The sequence below is a fragment of the Lepidochelys olivacea genome, assembly GCF_965140295.1.
Source record: "Lepidochelys olivacea isolate rLepOli2 genome assembly, chromosome: 6".
NCBI lineage: Eukaryota > Metazoa > Chordata > Testudines > Cheloniidae > Lepidochelys > Lepidochelys olivacea.
In genome coordinates, this window is record NC_140416.1 from 109,853,242 (window position 1) to 109,873,769 (window position 20,528).

Below are 20,528 nucleotides of genomic sequence, written 5' to 3' on the forward strand. Positions count from 1 at the left end.
ACTTTTTAGACTGAAAGCTTTTTTTAATGTTTTGTGAGCTTTTGACGTTTTGGAAAAAACTCATGAAACTTAAACTTTCAGATTGCACTATAAAATGTAAATTTTGATGGGGATATTAATGTGATAAGTATGTGCTCATTTATCACTTTCATTATGAGGAATTTTTGATCTTTCTCCTTTTTTTTTCCTGAAGAACTGAATACTTCCTATAGTGCTGCTTTGTTGGAATATTTTAGAATACTAGGCAAAAGTACTATATAAAACGTTCTCATTACCAATATTAGTATATTATTGTAGTTTTTAATTTCAGAAAGGGGCACTGCTCATAATAGGAAGAGACATTAGTACATTCCAGTGAAAATGAACATTTCTGGTATTGATATCATTAAAATATTTGTTATATGTACAGTAAGGGAATAGTGATTTTTCATGCTACATTTACAAAATATTTTATAATAGTATGAAGTTACTGCTACCAAGTGTAAGATTTTTTTGTATTACATTAAACTGATTTGTGGCCTCTGGTCTCTGTCACACACAGGCTTATGCAGAGTGATGTCTCTAGCCGTTCATGTCATGGCTTAGCTTATTAGTGCTTATGAAAGGAATCTGTTTGTTTGCTATTGTAAAACTAACTTATTCAGTTATAGCTCATCATAAAGAGCTTTGCAATTTTCCTTCCCATTACATGCCACTTACAATAGGAAAAGATTTTGTTAGAGCTATCTAACATAGCATATTTTTAAAGTAAGGATAGAGTTTATGCTTCACAAATTTTAACAAAATGAAGTTAATACTGTATTAATTCTCAAGTAGTGATACTCAGAGAGAGTTTTTTATATAACACAATTTTGTAAGGGAAACGGGAGTACTTTTACATGTGACATAGTTCTAAAGGCCACGGAGCAGATTTGCTTTCAGTATTTATGGACATGTTTTATGGAAAATATAGCTTTAGGTAATGTTTTGTATCGTGTCTCTTCAATGAACTTAAATAGCACAGCTTATAGGAAAAGTGCACTTTTGTTACTCTTACAGGATAAATATAATAGGGTGAGGTTAGTAAAGTGTGAAATTAATTAAAATATATTTTTAATATTAGGGAGAACAAAAATTTGGGCCTTGTGTCAGAGCGTGGCAGTGTGTTGGTGTTTCTGCCAGGTGGGTACTGACATTTTTTCGCTGTGGTTTCGCTGAGGGGATGAAGCTTGTTAGCGGGTATTGAAATGACAGCTTTTTTTCTCTGACATCGCTCCTCTTCTAATTGATAACGTAAGCATCAGAGCATATATCAGTCTTCCATTTTACCCCCCCAACCCTATATGAATATGGCAGCAAATAAAAAGTGACCTTCATTGTAAAATACTGTATTCTAACCTTAGCATTTTCAAATAAAGTTACCAACTCCCTCCCCCTCACAAATTTTCAGCTACTGGGTTAAATGTTGAATCATACCATATTTGAAATTCTGCATTCAGTTTCTCCATTCTATATAATTACACAGCTCCTTCATATGACAGTATGGTCAGTAGTGCCTCATATCCAGCCTTCATCTAGATCCTTGAAGTAGGAGTTAAACTTTTTTTTTTTTTCTGTGTGTTGCTTAGCTCATTTTAAGCATTCAATAAAAAATGTGTAAGGGACCACACAGCATTTCATGTATGAACAAGAGGCTGTATTGTTTTTTTGAAGAACCAATTTAAGTTGAAAAAACTTAAACTTGCTAATTAACCTTTCCAAAAGTACAAATCTAGTTGTGTAACTACTACCAAACAAAAGCCACGTGTCAAGTAATTCGTGTAGGGCTGTCAAACAATTAAAAAACATTAATTGCGATTAATCACTAGATGAAAAAAATAATTGCGATTAAAACTGCGATTAATCACACTGTAAAACAATAATAGAATACCATTCATTTAAATATTTTTGGATGTTTTCTACATTTTCAAATATATTTATTTCAGTTATGACACAGAATACAAAGTGTACCGTGCTCACTTAATATTATTTTTTACTAATATTTTCACTCTAAAAAATAAATATTTTTCAGTTCACCTCATACAAGTACTGTCGTGCAATTTATTTATCAAGAAAGTGCAACTTGCAAATGTGAAAAAATTTTTTTACATAACTGCACTCAAAAATAAAACTTGTGTAAAACTTTAGAGCCTACAAGTCCACTCAGTCCTACTTCTTGTTCAGCCAATCCGTAAGACAAACACGTTTGTTTACATTTGCAGGAGATAATGTTGCCTGCTTCTTATTTACAATGTCACCTGAAAGTGAGACCAGGCATTTGCATGGCACTGTTGTAGCCTGTGTTGCAAGGCATTTACGTGCCAGATATAGAATCATAGAATATCAGGGTTGGAAGGGACCCCAGAAGGTCATCTAGTCCAACCCCCTGCTCAAAGCAGGACCAATTCCCAGTTAAATCATCCCAGCCAGGGCTTTGTCAAGCCTGACCTTAAAAACCTCTAAGGAAGGAGATTCTACCACCTCCCTAGGTAACGCATTCCAGTGTTTCACCACCCTCTTAGTGAAAAAGTTTTTCCTAATATCCAATCTAAACCTTCCCCACTGCAACTTGAGACCATTACTCCTCGTTCTGTCATCTGCTACCATTGAGAACAGTCTAGAGCCATCCTCTTTGGAACCCCCTTTCAGGTAGTTGAAAGCAGCTATCAAATCCCCCCTCATTCTTCTCTTCTGCAGGCTAAACAATCCCAGCTCCCTCAGCCTCTCCGCATAACTCATGTGTTCCAGTCCCCTAATCATTTTTGTTGCCCTTCGCTGGACTCTCTCCAATTTATCCACATCCTTCTTGAAGTGTGGGGCCCAAAACTGGACACAGTACTCCAGATGAGGCCTCACCAATGTCAAATAGAGGGGAACGATCACGTCCCTCGATCTGCTCGCTATGCCCCTACTTATACATCCCAAAATGCCATTGGCCTTCTTGGCAACAAGGGCACACTGCTGACTCATATCCAGCTTCTCGTCCACTGTCACCCCTAGGTCCTTTTCCGCAGAACTGCTGCCTAGCCATTCGGTCCCTAGTCTGTAGCTGTGCATTGGGTTCTTCCGTCCTAAGTGCAGGACCCTGCACTTATCCTTATTGAACCTCATCAGATTTCTTTTGGCCCAATCCTCCAATTTGTCTAGGTCTTTCTGTATCCTATCCCTCCCCTCCAGCGTATCTACCACTCCTCCCAGTTTAGTATCATCCGCAAATTTGCTGAGAGTGCAATCCACACCATCCTCCAGATCATTTATGAAGATATTGAACAAAACCGGCCCCAGGACCGACCCTTGGGGCACTCCACTTGATACCGCCTGCCAACTAGATATGGAGCCATTGATCACTACCCGTTGAGCCCGACAATGTAGCCAGTTTTCTACCCACCTTGTAGTGCATTCATCCAGCCCATACTTCCTTAACTTGCTGACAAGAATACTGTGGGAGACCGTGTCAAAAGCTTTGCTAAAGTCTAGAAACAATACATCCACTGCTTTCCCTTCATCCACAGAACCAGTAATCTCATCATAAAAGGCGATTAGATTAGTCAGGCATGACCTTCCCTTGGTGAATCCATGCTGGCTGTTCCTGATCACCTTCCTCTCATGCAAGTGCTTCAGGATTGATTCTTTGAGGACCTGCTCCATGATTTTTCCAGGGACTGAAGTGAGGCTGACTGGCCTGTAGTTCCCAGGATCCTCCTTCATCCCTTTTTTAAAGATTGGCACTACATTAGCCTTTTTCCAGTCATCCGGGACTTCCCCGGTTCGCCACGAGTTTTCAAAGATAATGGCCAATGGCTCTGCAATCACAGCCGCCAATTCCTTCAGCACTCTCTGATGCAACTCGTCTGGCCCCATGGACTTGTGCACATCCAGCTTTTCTAAATAGTCCCTAACCACCTCTATCTCCACAGAGGGCTGGCCATCTCTTCCCCATTTTGTGATGCCCAGCGCAGCAGTCTGGGAGCTGACCTTGCTAAACATTTGTATGCCCCTTCATGCTTCAGTCACCATTCCAGAGGACATGCTTCCATGCTGATGACGGGTTCTGATCGATAATGTTTCAGAGCAGTGTGGAGTGATGCATGTTCATTTTCATAATCTGAGTCAGATGCCACCAACAAAGTTGATTTTCCTTCTTGGTAGTTTGGGTTCTGTAGTTTCCATATCGGAGTGTTGCTCTTTTAACACTTCTGAAAGCATGCTCCAGACCTCGTCCCTCTCAGATTTTGGAAGGCACTTCAGATTCTTAAACCTTGCGTTGAATGTTGTAGCTACATCTTTAGAAATCTTACACTGGTACCTTCTTTGTGTTTTGTCAAATCTGCAGTCATCTGATACTACCATAACGTGAAATATATGGCAGAATGTTTGTAAAACTACAGAGCAGAATATATACAATTCTACCCCAAGGAGTTCAGTCACAAATTTAATTAACACGTTATTTTCTTGATGAATGTCATCAGCATGGAAGCATGTCCTCTGGAACAGTCTCTTTTTAATCTCTCCTCATATGGAAGCTGTTCCATACCCCTAATCATTTTTGTTGCCTTTGTACCTTTTTCAGTTCCAATATATCTTTTCTGAGATGGGGCAACCAGAACTGTACAGAGTTTTTAAGGTGTGGGTGTACCATGGATTTATATATAGGCATTATGATATTTTCTGTCTTATTATTTATCCCTTCCCTAATGGTTCCTACATTCTGTTAGCTTTATGACTGCCGCTGCACACTGAGCAGATGTTTTCAGAGAGCTAGCCATGATGACTCCAAGACCTGCTTCTTTAGTGGTAACAGCTCATTTAGATCCCATCATTTTGTATTTATAGTTGGGATTAAGTTTTCCAATGTGCATTATTTTGCATTTATCAACACTGAATTTCATCTGCCATTTTGTTGCCCAGTCACCCAGTTCTGTGAGATTAAAAGATTGAAATAATTGGGTTTTAATCTGGAGAAGAGAAGACTGAGGGGGGGACATACGTTTTCAAGTACATAAAAGGTTGTTACAAGGAGGAGGGAGAAAAATTGTTCTCGTTAACCTCTGAGGATAGGACAAGAAGCAATGGGCTTAAATTGCAGCAAGGAAGGGTTAGGGTGGACATTAGGAAAACCTTCCTAACTGTCAGGGTATTTAATCACTAGAATAAATTGCCTTGGGAGGTTGTGGAATCTCTGTCATTGTCTAACCTGCTCTTAAAAATCTCCAATCACCTGTTGGAGATGGTCTAGATAATATTTAGTCCTTTTTTGCACGCAGGGGACTGGACTAGAAGACTCTCAAGGTCCCTTCCAGTCCTATGATTCTATCCCCTTTAATAAATCCTTCCTAAGGGATGTCTCTGTCCAAACCATGTGCTCCTCCTCACCTGTCATCTTTCCCCCAACCCTTAGTTTAAAAACTCCTCTGTGACTTTTTTAGTCTTATATTCCAGGCATCTGGTTCCATTTTAGTTTAGGTGGTGTCCAGTCTTCTTGTATAGGCTCCTCTTTTTCCAAAAGATTCCCCTGTTCCTAATAAACCAATGTCTCATCCATGCATTGAGACCCCGCAGTTCTGCCTGTGTAACTGGAAGCATTTCAAAGAATGCTACCATGGAGGTCCTGGACTTTAATTTCTTACATAGAAGTCTAAATTTGCCCTACAGGACCTCTCTCCTGCTTTTCCCTACAATATTGGTACCTATATGTACCATGACCACCAGCTCCTCCCCAGCACTGTACGTAAGTTTTTCTAGATGTCTCAAGAGGTCCTCAACCTTTGCACTCAGCAGACAATTCACCATGCGGTTCTCCTGGTCATCATAAACCCAATTATCTGTATTTCTAATAATCAAATCTTCCATTACTATTACCTGTCTCTTCCTAATAACAGGTTCCCTCCCCCAGAGAGGTATCCTGAGTGCAAGAGGATACTCTGATGTCATCTGGAAGGAGGGTCCCAACTATGGGATTTTTTCCTTCTGCTCCAGCTTGATATTCTCCTTCCTCGAGACTTTCATCCTCCTCAACAGCACAGAGGTTGTCAGACTGGGGGAGGGACCACTCTGCTATGTCCTAGAAAGTCTTGTCTGCTTATCTCTGTCTTCCTTAGCCCCTTCAGTTTAGCCACTCTGGTTTCAAGAGCCAATACTCGATTCCTGAGGGCCATGAGCTGGTTGCACTGAATATGCACACATGCCACCTGCCCACAAGGCAGGTAATCATACATGCTGCATTCAGTGCAATAAATTAGGTAGCCATCCCCCAGCTGCTGGACCCCCCCGCCTGTATGATGTTTACTCTTGCAGAGGTATTGTTTGTACTTTGGGTATGTTTTTGGGGGTTGGGGGATATTGGCCTAAGTATAACGAATGTTTATTTGGTGTATCTGGATGTGTGCTCCCTCACAAAACTCCCCTGTTCACTTGCTCCTCTGGTTGCTTTCGAGCTGGCTTTTAAAATCCCTGTTCTCCCTGGGTTAGCCCCAGCTCCTTGTCAAGGGAGTCTAAAGAAATTAGGGATTAAAGGATGGCAGGCTAGAGTCTTGCTGGGACTTGTCCTCTGTCTTGCCTAGCAGGCTGGTAGGATCAGCATGCAGACCACCAAGGAGACCACACTATAAACTTCAGGGAAGCAGAGACTCGTCAGGGAAGCAGGCACATAACAAACTCACCCAAAGGTCATGTAGTCCCTCCTCCTCCACGTGAAGAACTCCCTCGCAAAACTCCTGTCTGATCACTAGCTCCTGTTTATTCGCTAGCTCCTGTTCACTAACAATCTAGTGGACTACTTGAGCCGACGATCTGTCACAAGTGATCACTGTGGAGGTCTATTATCAACCCAGTATTTCATTTGTGAGGAATTCTCTTAATAGACTTGTTCACCACCAAAGTGGCCCAGAGGTTCATTACAGGACACTTTCATCCTACCATGGAATCAAGGCCTTGTGTAGACTTTGCTACCAATTCTCCTGATTTCCAGAGGAGACAGGACAGAGCCACACTAACCCTAAGAACTCCTTACTGGCCAAGACAATTCTGGCTAATACACATCTCCAGATGGCTGTTCAGTGTCTCGTTCCACTTCCAGACTGTCTGGATATAATAATGCAGAAACAAAATTAGGTACTGCACCCAGCCGTGAAATCACTGCATCTGACAGACTTGGATGTTGGCTTGTTGAGTGCTCATGCCAGGTCCAAGAAATCCTTATGTAAACACAGGCCTTCCCAAAAAGGACTTTGTCAAAAAGAGCACTTTTCAGTCTGGGCAGGCCAACATGCTTGTGACCCAGTACAGGCTCCTATACCAAAGATGCATGTCTACTTCCTGCATTTGAGACACTCTGAGCTTTCGTTCAGTTCCATAAAGATCTCCATGATCTTGCCATGATCTCTGCCTGCTATCCACCTGTTCAGTCCTGCTCAATCTCCTCGCATCCCACAATATCAGGATTCCTGAAGGCATTGTTATATATATACATACTGGTCAGAGAATCCTCCTCATGCATGGGATCTCAACATCATTCTTGTGAACCTTATGGTATCTTCTTTTGATCCACTTTTGAAATACAGTGTACCCTGCTGTAACATCTTCTGGAAGGGCCAGCAAACTCAAACTTATGTCTGACGCCCTTCCAAACCCTTCTCAGTTTTACCTCTTTTGTCCCAAGTGGTTATCCAAATTCAGTGTGTTGTGGGTCATTCTAGTTACAAAATGAAATTGATGATGGAGTTAAGTATTCCTTTGGTGCAATCTTGTTTATTTACAAAGAATGTACAAAATCTTGTTTCCTTGAATACAAGAGGAACGAAACAGGAGACTGTTCCTTTGTTTGGTTTTACAAGTCCATCTTTTCAGTCAGCTCACTATACCCAAAAAGCTTTCTTTTAGCTTTCTCTCAGGGCCACGTTACTAGCCTTCTGCTCTGTCTGCTTTGCTTTCTCTTGCTGGTGCTTCAGTTTCTGCTGTGTCTGTCTTATATGCTTTTCTGGTCAAACAATACCCAGCAAAGCCTTCTGCGCACATAGTTCTAGTTTCTGGGTGGGCTTACATACCCCTTTTTTGCAGCCCCAACCCAAGACAGAGGATCCTGTTTCCTACAGCGGTCCTAAGTGAAGGATGTCAGGCACACCTATCATACTCAACGACATACCACACAATCCATAATAAAATTCTTCAAAGATAACAACATGTTCAGATTTCATCTGATGCTTATCCCTAAAGTAGTCATGGAATTCCATTTGAATCAGTCTATTAACTCATCTGTCTTCTTCCCTAAACCCTCTTAGGAGAGAGAAAGCTCCACACACAGGATGTTTTGAGGGACTGAGCATACTATATTGAAAGAGGAGAGCCTTTCAGACTGCCTTTGCAGCTCTTCATGGCCATTTCTGGTGCTTCGAAAGTCATCTCTCAAAGGATATCAAAACGGATTATGCAGTGCTTAACAATCTGCTACCAAATGGCTGATCATACCTCTCCAATCCAATGTTAATGCTCACTCAACTATAGCAGAAACCTACCCATATCTGAAAACTGTAAGGCAGCCACATGGAATAACTCTCTGACTGTTGTTAAATGCAGTGCTCTTGACCTAGCTGCAAGATCAGATGCCAGGTTTGGGGGAGCAATATTACAATCTATGTTCAGTTAGGTCAGTCAGAACTCCTGAATTTCACTTGCCAGATGCAGTGCTGCTTGTCGGTCAGCTAGAGTGGGATTCACACTGAGAAGAGAGAACGGTTACTTACCTTTACAGGAACTGTGGTTCTTCAAGATGTCGTCAATGTGGGTCCCACAACTCGGCCTGTATCCCCACTTTTTTGGAGTTCTCTGTATCTGTACTCTGAATTAGTGAGGGACTGGGGAGGGGTGGTTGGGGCCACTCTGCCCTTTACCCCTCAGATGAGATTGCAGGTAAGAGAGAAAGGAGGGTCGTGTGGTTATGGCAGTTGAATGTCACCCTGGATAACTGGATTATATCGCTGCCTCTGCCATAGAGTTCCTGTTCTAATACCTCATTGTATGGGCACCCAACTTGCAGGGTTGGCAATTTTCCAGGAAAAACTAGTTTAGGAGAGGATGCTGGTAAATACTGAACCTGTTTTAAACTGGGAAAAATAATTGAATCAGTGTCCAGCAAGCACAGAACAAATTTTGGGTACATCCATTCAAAACCAAGGTATAGGCTCAGTGTATTCACTACATGAAAGTTGGTCATTTGCTCCAGAACGCTGCATGGCTAAGTGCACCTGGACTGGTGGTAGGCAACTCTGTATGCTTCTGACTGCTTAATCAATGCTTCAAGCCCACAACTTTGCATTATTGTTGTTTTCATGTAATCAGATGTTCTTGACTTTTGTTTATATAATGTTGAAAATTGAAATGAGTCAAGACATGTATTACTTCTTGGAGAAAATACCAAACTAAAAATGTATACAGACATTCCAATGTTCAGTATTATAATTACATATATTAACGTTACGCCCACTGCGGTCTTACTTTTTATTTGTACAACCCTAAATTATTCTCTGAATCTACTTCATTATATAACCATAATTTGAATATGTAACTAAAATTCACTGTAATGTGGTTTGCATTAATAAAATAGTTTTTAAAATAGAAAATGCCTTAAATTGGAACTAACTGGTTTTTCGTGAGGTGGTAAAAACCACCTCTGGTGAATACTATGCCATTCTTGCTGACTTAAGACACCTAGGGCTTGATTTGCTGAAATGCTGAGGAGTCTCAACTGAAGCAAATGGGAGCTGTGCTTGAATAAAGTGGTATAAGTGCTAAGAACTTTGAAAAATCAGAGCCTGGGCATATCTGTTTGGGTACCCCAAATTAGTGGGCACTTGACAGTTTTGGACTTTATCTCTCGTCTTTAGTTCCTTATCTGTAAAACGAGGCTACCTCCCTACGTCACAGGGGCTATGACAATGAATTTATCTCTAAGTCTGTGAAGCACTCAGTCACTATAGCTATGAGGGTCAAAGAAAAGACCATATGGAAACTAATCAGTATTCAGTGTAGGGTTTGGATGATGTGGTATGAATAAGGAATGGAGTCGAACATTGAATGGTGAGGATAAAAAGAAATACCGAATAGCTACCTATTCAGTGAGCACTGTTTCTCCTATGCAGTATACAAGTCAGAGGTCCTGTGGAAAAATATTATGTGATCATCCAATTAAAGATGGCAGTACAATAGGCAACATGTAATTCTGGCACGTCCTAGAATTTCAATGATTGACTTTACAACTTTAATTTTCTTTAAATATAGCTTTCTCATGGGGGAAAAAATATAACGGGTAGTGTCAGGCAACTTTAATTATGGGGTAGTACTGCCAGTCCCACATATAGTAAGTGTAGGTGTGTGTTTGTCATTTTATTTGGAATGTAATTTTATACTCACTTTTCATTGCCTGTTTTCTATTTAACCTCTCTGTTGTAATTGTATATGAAAAGGGATAAAGAAATAGAAGAAGAATTAGGAATTAAGCAGAAATGAGAATCCATTTGAGAATAAAATAATTAATTTCTTTGGTTTTGAGTTAGCATCAAAATGTTTATTTTAACTCAGCTGTTTATTTCCCCCCTAGGTTTGGCTGAAATGAATTACATGCATGAGCTTCTCACAAGCATGATTCACAAAAGGTAAGTTAAAATGAGTAACACACAGTAAAATATTTTCGTATGTACAGTTCTATTTTAATTTAATTAAATTCCTGTTGAGTATTTTAATATTAATCCTTCAGCTATGTGAGTTGTATTCCCAAAAGGGACCCCTGGGGTAATTATGCCCCTGACTATTGTGAATTACTGTATAGGTATTACAGTGATGCATTTCCTCTAGGTTGCAAGTATATCTGCTCCATTCAAGTGTGACTTTAGAAGAACAGAATAATGTGTTTTTGACTCCAGTTCCTGGTTACAGAAAGGTAAGCAAGTATTGAAACATGGCTTAATTTTTATAAAAGAAGTGGATAGTTTTGGCCATAGGCAACGTTACCTTCTCACGCTAAGATGGTGGAATTATTACTAATATTTGAAATTATTAATATTCATATGGGAAACCACCAAACACTAATTTAAGCATAAATTCCTTTCTTAATTCCAAAGGCCAAATGGAATTTATACGAATGCTCTAGACATGCATAAAAAGCCTAAATAATAAGCAATTCACTACAACCAAACAGTAACAAAAGCATTTGATTGAGATACTTACAGATGGACTAAACCCAGGGGTGCTTAGACCCAAGTTGGTCCACTCCAAAATGGTCAAGCAGGTATTAGCAATGAACTGCTTTAAGAGTTTACTTTTTATATCCTTCAACAAACAAGTAATGTCGTTGCCAATCATTGACTTGAGCTAAAAAGCAACTTGAGACAATTCACCCTTATTTCCGGTCTTAATCCAGATAATATTTACAGCCTCCTTTCTTCCCAAGGCCTTTCCTTTCTTATCTTCTCCCCCACTCTTTGCTTATCAGCAGAACAGTGGGAAGGTTGGGGATTGTTTCTTTTAAGACAATTTTTCTTTGTCTTGTTACTGCAACTCTTTGTTTTATTAGTTACTTTGAAAACCATGACAGGTTTCAGAGTAACAGCCGTGTTAGTCTGTATTCGCAAAAAGAAAAGGAGTACTTGTGGCAACTTAGAGACTAACCAATTTATTTGAGCATGAGCTTTCGTGAGCTACAGCTCACTTGCATGCATCCGATGAAGTGAGCTGTAGCTCACGAAAGCTCATGCTCAAATAAATTGGTTAGTCTCTAAGGTGCCACAAGTACTCCTTTTCTTTTTGAGAACCATGCATCCTTACCACACTACAAGTAATACTAATTCTCATGGTCTTCTTTTATTTGCTGATTGGGGCCTTCTTTACAACACTTACTTAGCCAAATGTAAGTCAACTTTAATTCTTTAATTTTATTCTTCTCCTACAACTGTATAAAGGCAATCCAGCTTTTTCAAGTTCGAAACTGATCACTTTTCTGGTAGGTCGGAAAAGCTTTCTTCAGTTAATTTACAGCTGTGGCTGTTATCACTGTCCACAGCTTAAAAAAAAGGACGGGCTATAATAGACTTGATGAAGTTATAATTAAACAAATTATTGTATATTGTTCCTGCAAAGTGAATTGCAGATGTGGATTCCTGCTCCTGGGTGTCGGTAGTTCTCCATGCTGGATCATGCCCTATGTTTGTTAGCGTCTTGATTTCTAGTGCTGTTAGATTATTGAAGTGTTACAGTTAAAAACTTAAAATATATATGTACTATGAAGTTACGACAACCATTTCCAAATATTTTTTTACTATAGCACTCTTTGTTTTATTTTTAAGCACTAGAAAAATAAAATCAAAGTGTTGTGACACCTTTTGTTGTCTAGACACAATACTGAGGAAAATCACTTTGGAAAATGGCAGAGGGCACAAAACACAAATAGCATATTTCTATTTCATTCACAGTTTTTCCTCCCCACCAAGGAAAGTTCTATAAATACATATATTAATATAGATCAGTGAACTTTTCTTTGCATATTTTTTTTCTTTTTGGACTTGAACTAGATTATTCTGTCTACAAATATGGCTGAGAGCTCTGTAACAGTTCCAGATGTAAAATATGGTGAGTATCCTATATTGTAATTAGGAATATGTGTATCCTATATGTACTTCACTTGCATTTCCCTACTTCGGTGCCTCCCATCCCCAATCGAAAAAGGCCTTTATCACTGTCTTTACTGTATAATAACTTTGACCGTGAGAATTCCACCCCCTTCCACTCTCCCAGCAGCAGGGATTCTCTTACAGACTTTCTCTAAAGGTAACAAGAAAAAGAGAGAAAAAATTAAGATTGACCTACTCTGCTGTATGAGAGTTAGGTAGTGATGGTGGTTGTTAAACGTGTCTGACACTTGAAATAGTTTTGCTGCTTGTGGATGTTGTTGTGACAGAGCTAAAAATAATTGGTATGTCTTTAAGGCATAGTAACTTAAGTAACCCTGTTAGAGGAATCTTTGTCCTGTGGAAAAATGCTTACATGTGGTGGATAGCAACATTAGACATGAACCATTTAAGCTATGTGAAGTTACACATTTATGATTGTTGATAGGTGCTCGTGTTGACCTGAAAGTCTCAAAGAGGACTCTCTGTCCCCCATAGATCTGAAAGAAATATATCTTCATATCACATGTTAGCAGCTCACAGGTATATCTTCACTGTGCTTCAGAGTAGCAGCCGTGTTCGTCTGTATCCGCAAAAAGAAAAGGAGGACTTGTGGCACCTTAGAGACTAACCAATTTATTTGAGCATAAGCTGTTGTGAGCTACTGCTCACTCCTTACCCTTGGACTAGCAGCCAGCCCAGAGTATCCAGACACATTGTGGTAGGGTTGGTAGTAGCTCTGAGGTAGGAAAGGAAATAGTATTCTGATCAGAGCTCACTCAGTAGATAAAGTATAGCAGACTATTTGGAGAATAACAAAATTTCTGGATTCATACAGACTTGTTATTAACAAAGATCAAAGCCATCTCCTGGCATCCCAAGCTGTCCTTCATCTATGGGGGTAAAGATTGACATAGGCTCCCACAAGGTGTTTCTTTGGATAGCTGAAACCAAGGAAAAGTATAACTGAGTGAGGTGGTTGACAGTTCATTATCTACATAGGTATCTTTCAGTCGGCAAGGACCTTACAGTGCATCCTACTGTCCTTCCGCCATCATCCTACACAGAATGTAAAAGTTACTTGGGCAGTATGTTAGTCCCTTGGTGGATGATTGAGATGGGATAACAAAAGAGGAAGGGGACAAGGAGCCAGTGATATTGGGAAAATGTGTGGGAGCTGATTGATGACTGGAGGCTGTGGGGTAGAGGGTGGAGAGAGGGAGAACTGAAACTGGCTGGGCAAGGAGAATGGGGACAAGGAGTCAGGGCGGGAATGTGACTGGGAGTGGTGGAGGAAGACTGGGACTCGGACAGGGAGCCTTGAGGCAGAGACTAGGACTGGCCAGGCAAGGAGACTGGGACAAGAAGCCTGAGGAGTGGTGACTGGGACTGGGTTGGCAAGATCAATGGGACTGGGACAAGGAACTACAGGTGAGGGAAAGGCAAGACTGGGACAAGGACAGATTTGAGGGGATGGGAATGAAGGGGTGAAGCGTCAGGGGAGGGGATTCCGAAAGGAATAGCCATACGGTTATGTGCCAGGGAGACCACCCTCCCCTTTACAGCCTGGAATGGAACCTAAGATTCCTGAGTCTCACCATTCCTCTGCTGTCATCAAAGGTTTGTGAAATCCACTGTCAAAATGTTTAATCTTCCTCTGGTGCTGGTCCACACACAGGATGACAGCCTACTATTGCTATTAGTTACTCCATTAGTTCAAGTAACAGTGATCTGTGCAGTGGATCTAAAGCTACCAGGTCTGCTGATGACCAGTATGGGGTGTCAAAATTCATAGTTCTGTAGATTCTAAGGCCAGAAAGGACCATTGTGATAATATAGTCAGACCTTATGTATAACTCAGGCCATGGAAGTCTCCCCAAAGTAATATGATGCCACATGGTGGAATTTGTTTTTTTCAATTTGCTCTTTTAAAAACCTAGGACCTGATATTTTTCAGAGTACTTAGAATAATATAGCAGTTTACATATTAAAGTTCAACTCCTGTTGATGTACATTGCAGCTGTGAGTCCTCAGCATTTCTACAAATCAGACTCCTGGGTCTCAAGTCAGTCACCAGAAAATGAGGAACACACAGTTTAGCGACCATCTGTGGAAAGTTTGGTTTTGGTGACTTGCTTAGCATCACATAGGAACTCGGTGGAAGAGACAGAAATAGAATCCTGTTCTTCGAGTAGTATGCCTCTGGGTGATCCACTGTGGGTGTATCTGTGCCTCTAATCAAAGATTTTAGGTAGCAGTGTCCATTCAGCCTGCACTTATGCTGTCCTTCCCTCCTGGTCTGCCTCCAGGCTATCTACTGCAGCTCAGTCGAATCCTCCTCAGTTCCTTCTCCACCGCCTTTGGCCTTGAAGGGAGTGAGAGTTGTCCCTTCCTTATCTGCGTCATTAGCATAAGTAGTAGTAGTTTTTGGTTCTTTTGTTCTTCTTAATAGTGAGTGTTTCATTATCCTGTTGGGTTAAAAAAAAAAAAGCAAAAAAGCTTCTGTTTACCTTTTCCATTTTTAGGAAAGCCCTCCCTTTCTTCCCTTGGGGTGTTTAGAAGACATCAGGAGCTGTGGAAGCTCCCTAAAAGTGAGGAGGACACCAGTGCCCGAATCATGGACCTGGCCCTCTGTGCTACCCCTTCCCCTCTGCCCTCACGCCGTCCTTTTCCCTCAAGATCCTACCCCGCCATTCGCTCTTCTCCGCCTCTTCCCCCCATTACTTGCCTTTACATCTAGTAAAAAGTGGGGTGGGCATGGCCCCCTAGACGCCCCCCTGGAAGAAATTCTAACTTCTTTCAGTTTAAAAAAAGGAAGAAGAAGAAAGACGAGAAAACATCTCTTCTGCATTCTTCACTGCTGGAGGGTAATTGTCCCTCCACCCCCCAGGGGCATGTGCAGCTCTCCAGGCTTCAAGAGATGCCTCTCCTGCAAGGAGTCGATTCCAGACACACCCTGTGTCCAGTGCCTGGTGGAGTCCCATATCCCTCAGAAGTGTTCCCGCTACCAGCAGCTAAAGCCGAGGTCTTGTAAAAACTGGAAGCTGAATTTAAAACTCCTCCTAATGAGAAGGCACTTCAGCTGCCATGGGACTCTGCTGACCCCAGATCATCCCCCAGAATCTTCAACTTCAAAGGGGGTAGAGTTGGCAAAAAACCACAGCAGATTTCCCCTATAAAGGCTCAAGGAAAAAGGGCTCCAAGCCCTCAAATCGAGTTGTTGGCCAGCCAGAGGGGTTCCGCAGTGTGATCTGCCACCTTGGTACTGGCAGCTCCGAAGCATGGTACCCAGAAGGGGGTCTCCACTGTGAGTTCTGCTGCACCACCTAGAAATATCAGGGGCTCAGGCTCTCAGGCAGCGGTACCACCCCCTAACGAGAGAGACAATTACCATACTGTCTTTAAAAGAGCGGCACCGAGTAAACCTTCAGTACTGTGTGTGACAAAGCTCCCATCTATGGAGCACTCTGTATGTTTACAAACGTTGGTACTGACCGTGTACCACAGACACTCTGCAGCAGCACCGTATGAGCTAACAGTGCTGCAAGAGTTTGGTACTCTAGTGACCTGACAGTTGGGAAAAACTGCAGTCCCCATTACTCTCTACCAGGGCCCTGGTTATGAGCACATCCTGGTCGCTGGAATCACTCTCGATACTAGGCTACGTAACGCACAAACCCTGGTCAGAGCCATCCTTACCCACTGACAAGTCTGACAGTGACCAGGAGGATCTCATTTCCCTGGCCTCTCACCATCACAGCACAAGGGACCTCCTCAGTTCCATCGAGCTGACCCGCAATCATGGTATGGGCCTCCTTGGGGACCTCCCCCCCGATGGCTGTACGGATCCTATTGAAGGTGCTGACTTGCCAATGTACTGGGGGGTGGGGTGGAGTGTGCTCGACTGCTGGCTCTGCCCCAGGCCCCACCCCTTCCTCCAGGCCCCTCCCCTCCCCCAAAGCATCATGCCCTTGCTCCTCCCACTCCCTTCAGAAGCCTCCTGCACACCATGAAACAGCTGATCACAGTGGGCGGGAGGCGCAGGGAGGGAGGGGAGAGGCATCAATTGGTGGGGCCGGTGGTGGGCGGCAAACATTTGGTGGGGGAGCTGAGGGGGGGGGCTGCTGGTGGGTGCTCAGCACCCACCATTTTTCTCTGTGGGTGCTCCAGCCCCAGAGCACCCATGGACTCAACACCTATGGATCCTGTACTTCGCGGGAATCTGGGGTGTCTCAGAGAGAGTCTGTCAGATGGTCTCCTACAATGTCACTGTCCAGAGCCCCTGAGCCAGGGGTGGAAGAACAGGAGGAAGGGCTCGAAGGGAAAGCTACCCCTCCAGCAAGCTTCTTATTTTCACTGGGCGAGGCTGTGACGCCCCTCCTCCATTACTAGCTGATTTTAAGAACTTTTGGGATCTTACCAAGAGGGTAGTGGATGAGCTGCAAATTCCCCTGCAGGAGGTAACAGATACACATCACAAGCTGGTGGATATTCTCCACACTGCCTTCTCATTATATCTTATATCTTACAAGTGATTTACTTATTTTGTTCACATTGTTAGTGCTGTATTTTTAAAAGAATTTTAGGAGATAAAACAGAAGCATTAGGATAGAATATCCAAATGCAGAAATGGCTGCTTTGTATGTATATTATCCAGTGCGCACTAAGATTCTGTTGTAATTCAAAGTAAACACTGGAATTCTAGTTTGGAAGCTACTGTAGACATTCAGACTATTCCAAGTGTAATTGTGTATATGTAGAGCTTTAGCCCACTTTCTTTCAATTAATTGCGTTTTTTTTCCATTTAAGATTATCCTTTATGGCTACAGAAAATCAACCAATATTTGTTTTATTGCAGAAATTTGTCCTCAGTGCAATACTTGAATTACTGTGTTTGTTTGTTTGTTTATGTATTTTTGTTTTAAATTGCAGTCATCGATTTCTGTTTGACTAGAACTCTGGTTTGCGATGAAGACACTAATTATCAGAGCCTGAGACTTTGCTGGGCTTCTAAGACTAGTTGTAATCAGAGGAAAGGTAAGGCATCAATAGTCTTATGTTAAGAAGCTTCAGAGAAACTTGTTAGGTATGGCATAGGAGTTTTGCCTTGGCTTTTAGCAGCATTAATATTAAGTGAAAAGGCCATTTCACATAATCTTTGCTCTGTGTGTAGGTCTGTTGTAGCTTTTGGGTTATTTGATTTGTCACTGTTCCAGAATATTCAAATGTGATTTCGTAAATATGTTGATACATACTGCCCTGTAATGTTTTTATTTTTATTTCTTTTCATATGGTAACTTATATAACACCCTAAAACTTGGGAGGATTGCTTATTATACTTTTAGAATAATATAGCTTTAAATGGTACTTGGTTTTAAATGCAGAATTCTGTTTTTTAAAGTGAGGTATTTACTTCTTCCTTAACTCATACACTGTGCTCTCTGAATAAATTTAAAATGACTGCCTTGCTTTTTTTAGCAAAATTTATTTGCATCAGAAGTGTGATCCTATCTATTATTAAAACAGGACACAGAGTTCCTCAAGTTAAATATTGCCAAACTTACTTTAAATGTGTATTTCCATACTGATCCTGGAAAATGAATACATTCTTGAAAATGAAGGCTACAGCATGGATAACATTCAAAATATTCTGCTCAGATGCTACAATAAAGCCCCAGGGCCTTGGATTTATGTGATATAGTTACATGCATTTTGCACTGTCCCTCTGCTTTGCCTGCCAGTCCTGTTCCTGTACACAGGAATGGCAATGAAATGTTCTAGAATGCTGCTCTGCTTGCAAAATAGCAGGCTTGCGGAATGGAAGAACAGTACTCTATGTTCCAGCCAACCAAAACCACAGTTGTAGCTTGGTGTAATTTTCAGCATGACCATCTTGATCCTGTCAGTTCCACATATAATGGAAAAATCAGAAGTTATAGTTGTTAAAAAATCAGAAACTGTAAGTACTGTGTCACCTTTTTTTGTGTTAAATTTTTCACTGTTGCTTTTAAGAAGCTTTAGATGGCGTAGGGATTAAAAGTGCCTAAACTAGCACTCCCAGCAGTGGAGCTGCACTAGTACTGGTGGTGGTGCAGTTGTGGAAGAATTCTCAAAAATATGCAGATGTAGACAAGACTTAGATACTTAATTGCAGCCTGCAGAAATAAAATATACAGGGACATTGTCATGTAGTTTAGGCATTGCATTTGGGTTTTAGGTCTTACAGTTAACTAAATCAGATATCAATAGGAATGCTTATATTAAATAATAATTAAAAAAGATAACTTTGAACCATTCTCCCTCCCCTCAAGCTTTCAGCAAACCTCTCTGTGAGCATATTGCATGATTGGTAATATACTGGTCAGGAGAAGGTAGCAAGATAAGGATTAGTCCTAGTGCTCCTCTCTGGATCTTGCAGATTTCCAAGAGAAAAGCCATGCTGGCAATTAAAGTTGTTGCAATCACAGCTAATTTATCCTTTATGCTCTAGGAAGTGGAGAATCAGTGGTAGCAAGGCTCACGAGATCCATGTTGCCAGGAGTATGAGGTTTAGATATATCAACAGAGGAGGCCAGCTCCCTGCATGATAGCCTCTGATCTGTTCAAATGTGCTTTTATTTCTCAAATGAGCCATAAACTCCATTTGGCATTTGCAGACCAGATCCTCTATCCCAGTGCAAGGTCAGAACCCTTTTCCTTTCAAAGGGGAAAATGAAATGAAGTTCTAAATTTCTAGCAGAATTTTTTTTCTTATAGGATTTTTTTTTTTTCATGGGAGGATGATCAAATTCTAAGGTGAAATTTTCAGAAGTGCTCAGGTGACTAAGGAGCCTAACTCCCATTTTCAGAAGTGATTTAGGAGCCTAAGTCTCACTGAAATACTTCGTCATTTCCTGTTCTGTGTGTGTATAAATGTGGAAACTTAACATGCTGCATAGGCTTTTTTCAAATGATGTTCACTCTGTTTGTATTATATGAAATCTATGAATTATCAGTGTACTATGTGCTGTACAATAGAGGAAGTGTGCCTAAGAAGTCCCAGCTCCAAAGAGCTTAGACTAAGGTGCTGATCCTGCAGTGAGCTTTGCAGGTTACTCACTGCAGGATCAGGACTTGTGCACATTTTGCCACAAAGTGATATAATATGAAGCCAGATATTCCTATACAAAACAAACAGATGTACTCAGTACCGCTCATACACTTCAGGGGTTAGGTGGATATTTATAGCAACCATAGTATTTGAGTCTGCCACACACTCTTTAATATATTTATCCTGGCAACACCCTGGTGAGCAGGGAAGCACGTTTTTTCCCATTTTATGGATAGGTGCTGAGGCCAGAGACTAAGTGATTTTCCCATCTTCCACGAGTCTGTGACAGAGCAAGAAATTCAGTCCAAATCTCCCAAGTTTCAGGCTAGCATACTAACCGCTAGTTGTCCTTACTTCCATCTTCCAGATCCTGACTTTGGATCTCATAGGGTTCATTCTGCAGTTGCTGCATAAGATGGGGAAGGGGAATTAGACTTTAGATGGGATTTTCAGTTTGAATTTTCTTATTTGAGTTTTACTCAAGTCTGTTACCTTTGCTACATTGTCTTGTTGTGAAATATTTGGAGTGTGTGTGAATGAATCTTTTAATTTTTAGTATAACATGTTTAAGTCTGAGATTGTCAGTTTACAAATCATTGCCAAAGCATGCCTTAATCTGCTGTATTATTTAAAGGCCGTGCTGGACGTGTTTCCAAAGGGTACTGTTATAGGCTTGTACACAAGGACTTCTGGACAAACTATATACCGGAAAATGCAATACCTGAGATGCTGGTAAGAATTATTTTCAAATGTAATTTTTGTAATAT

At 41.2% G+C, this 20,528-nt stretch overlaps 1 protein-coding gene across 3 annotated transcripts in view; it reads left to right on the forward strand.

Moving 5' to 3' along the window:
* TDRD9 (tudor domain containing 9) overlaps nt 1-20,528 on the forward strand; it is a 152,424-nt gene that overhangs the window by 72,246 nt on the left and 59,650 nt on the right. For all 3 annotated transcript variants that reach the window (XM_084631267.1, XM_084631265.1, XM_084631266.1), the window contains exons 9-14: nt 1,103-1,161; nt 10,610-10,664; nt 10,864-10,948; nt 12,576-12,633; nt 17,604-17,708; nt 20,396-20,493. In XM_084631267.1, coding sequence (XP_084487393.1) covers nt 1,103-1,161; nt 10,610-10,664; nt 10,864-10,948; nt 12,576-12,633; nt 17,604-17,708; nt 20,396-20,493 — 460 coding nt within the window. The remainder of the gene's footprint in view (nt 1-1,102; nt 1,162-10,609; nt 10,665-10,863; nt 10,949-12,575; nt 12,634-17,603; nt 17,709-20,395; nt 20,494-20,528) is intronic.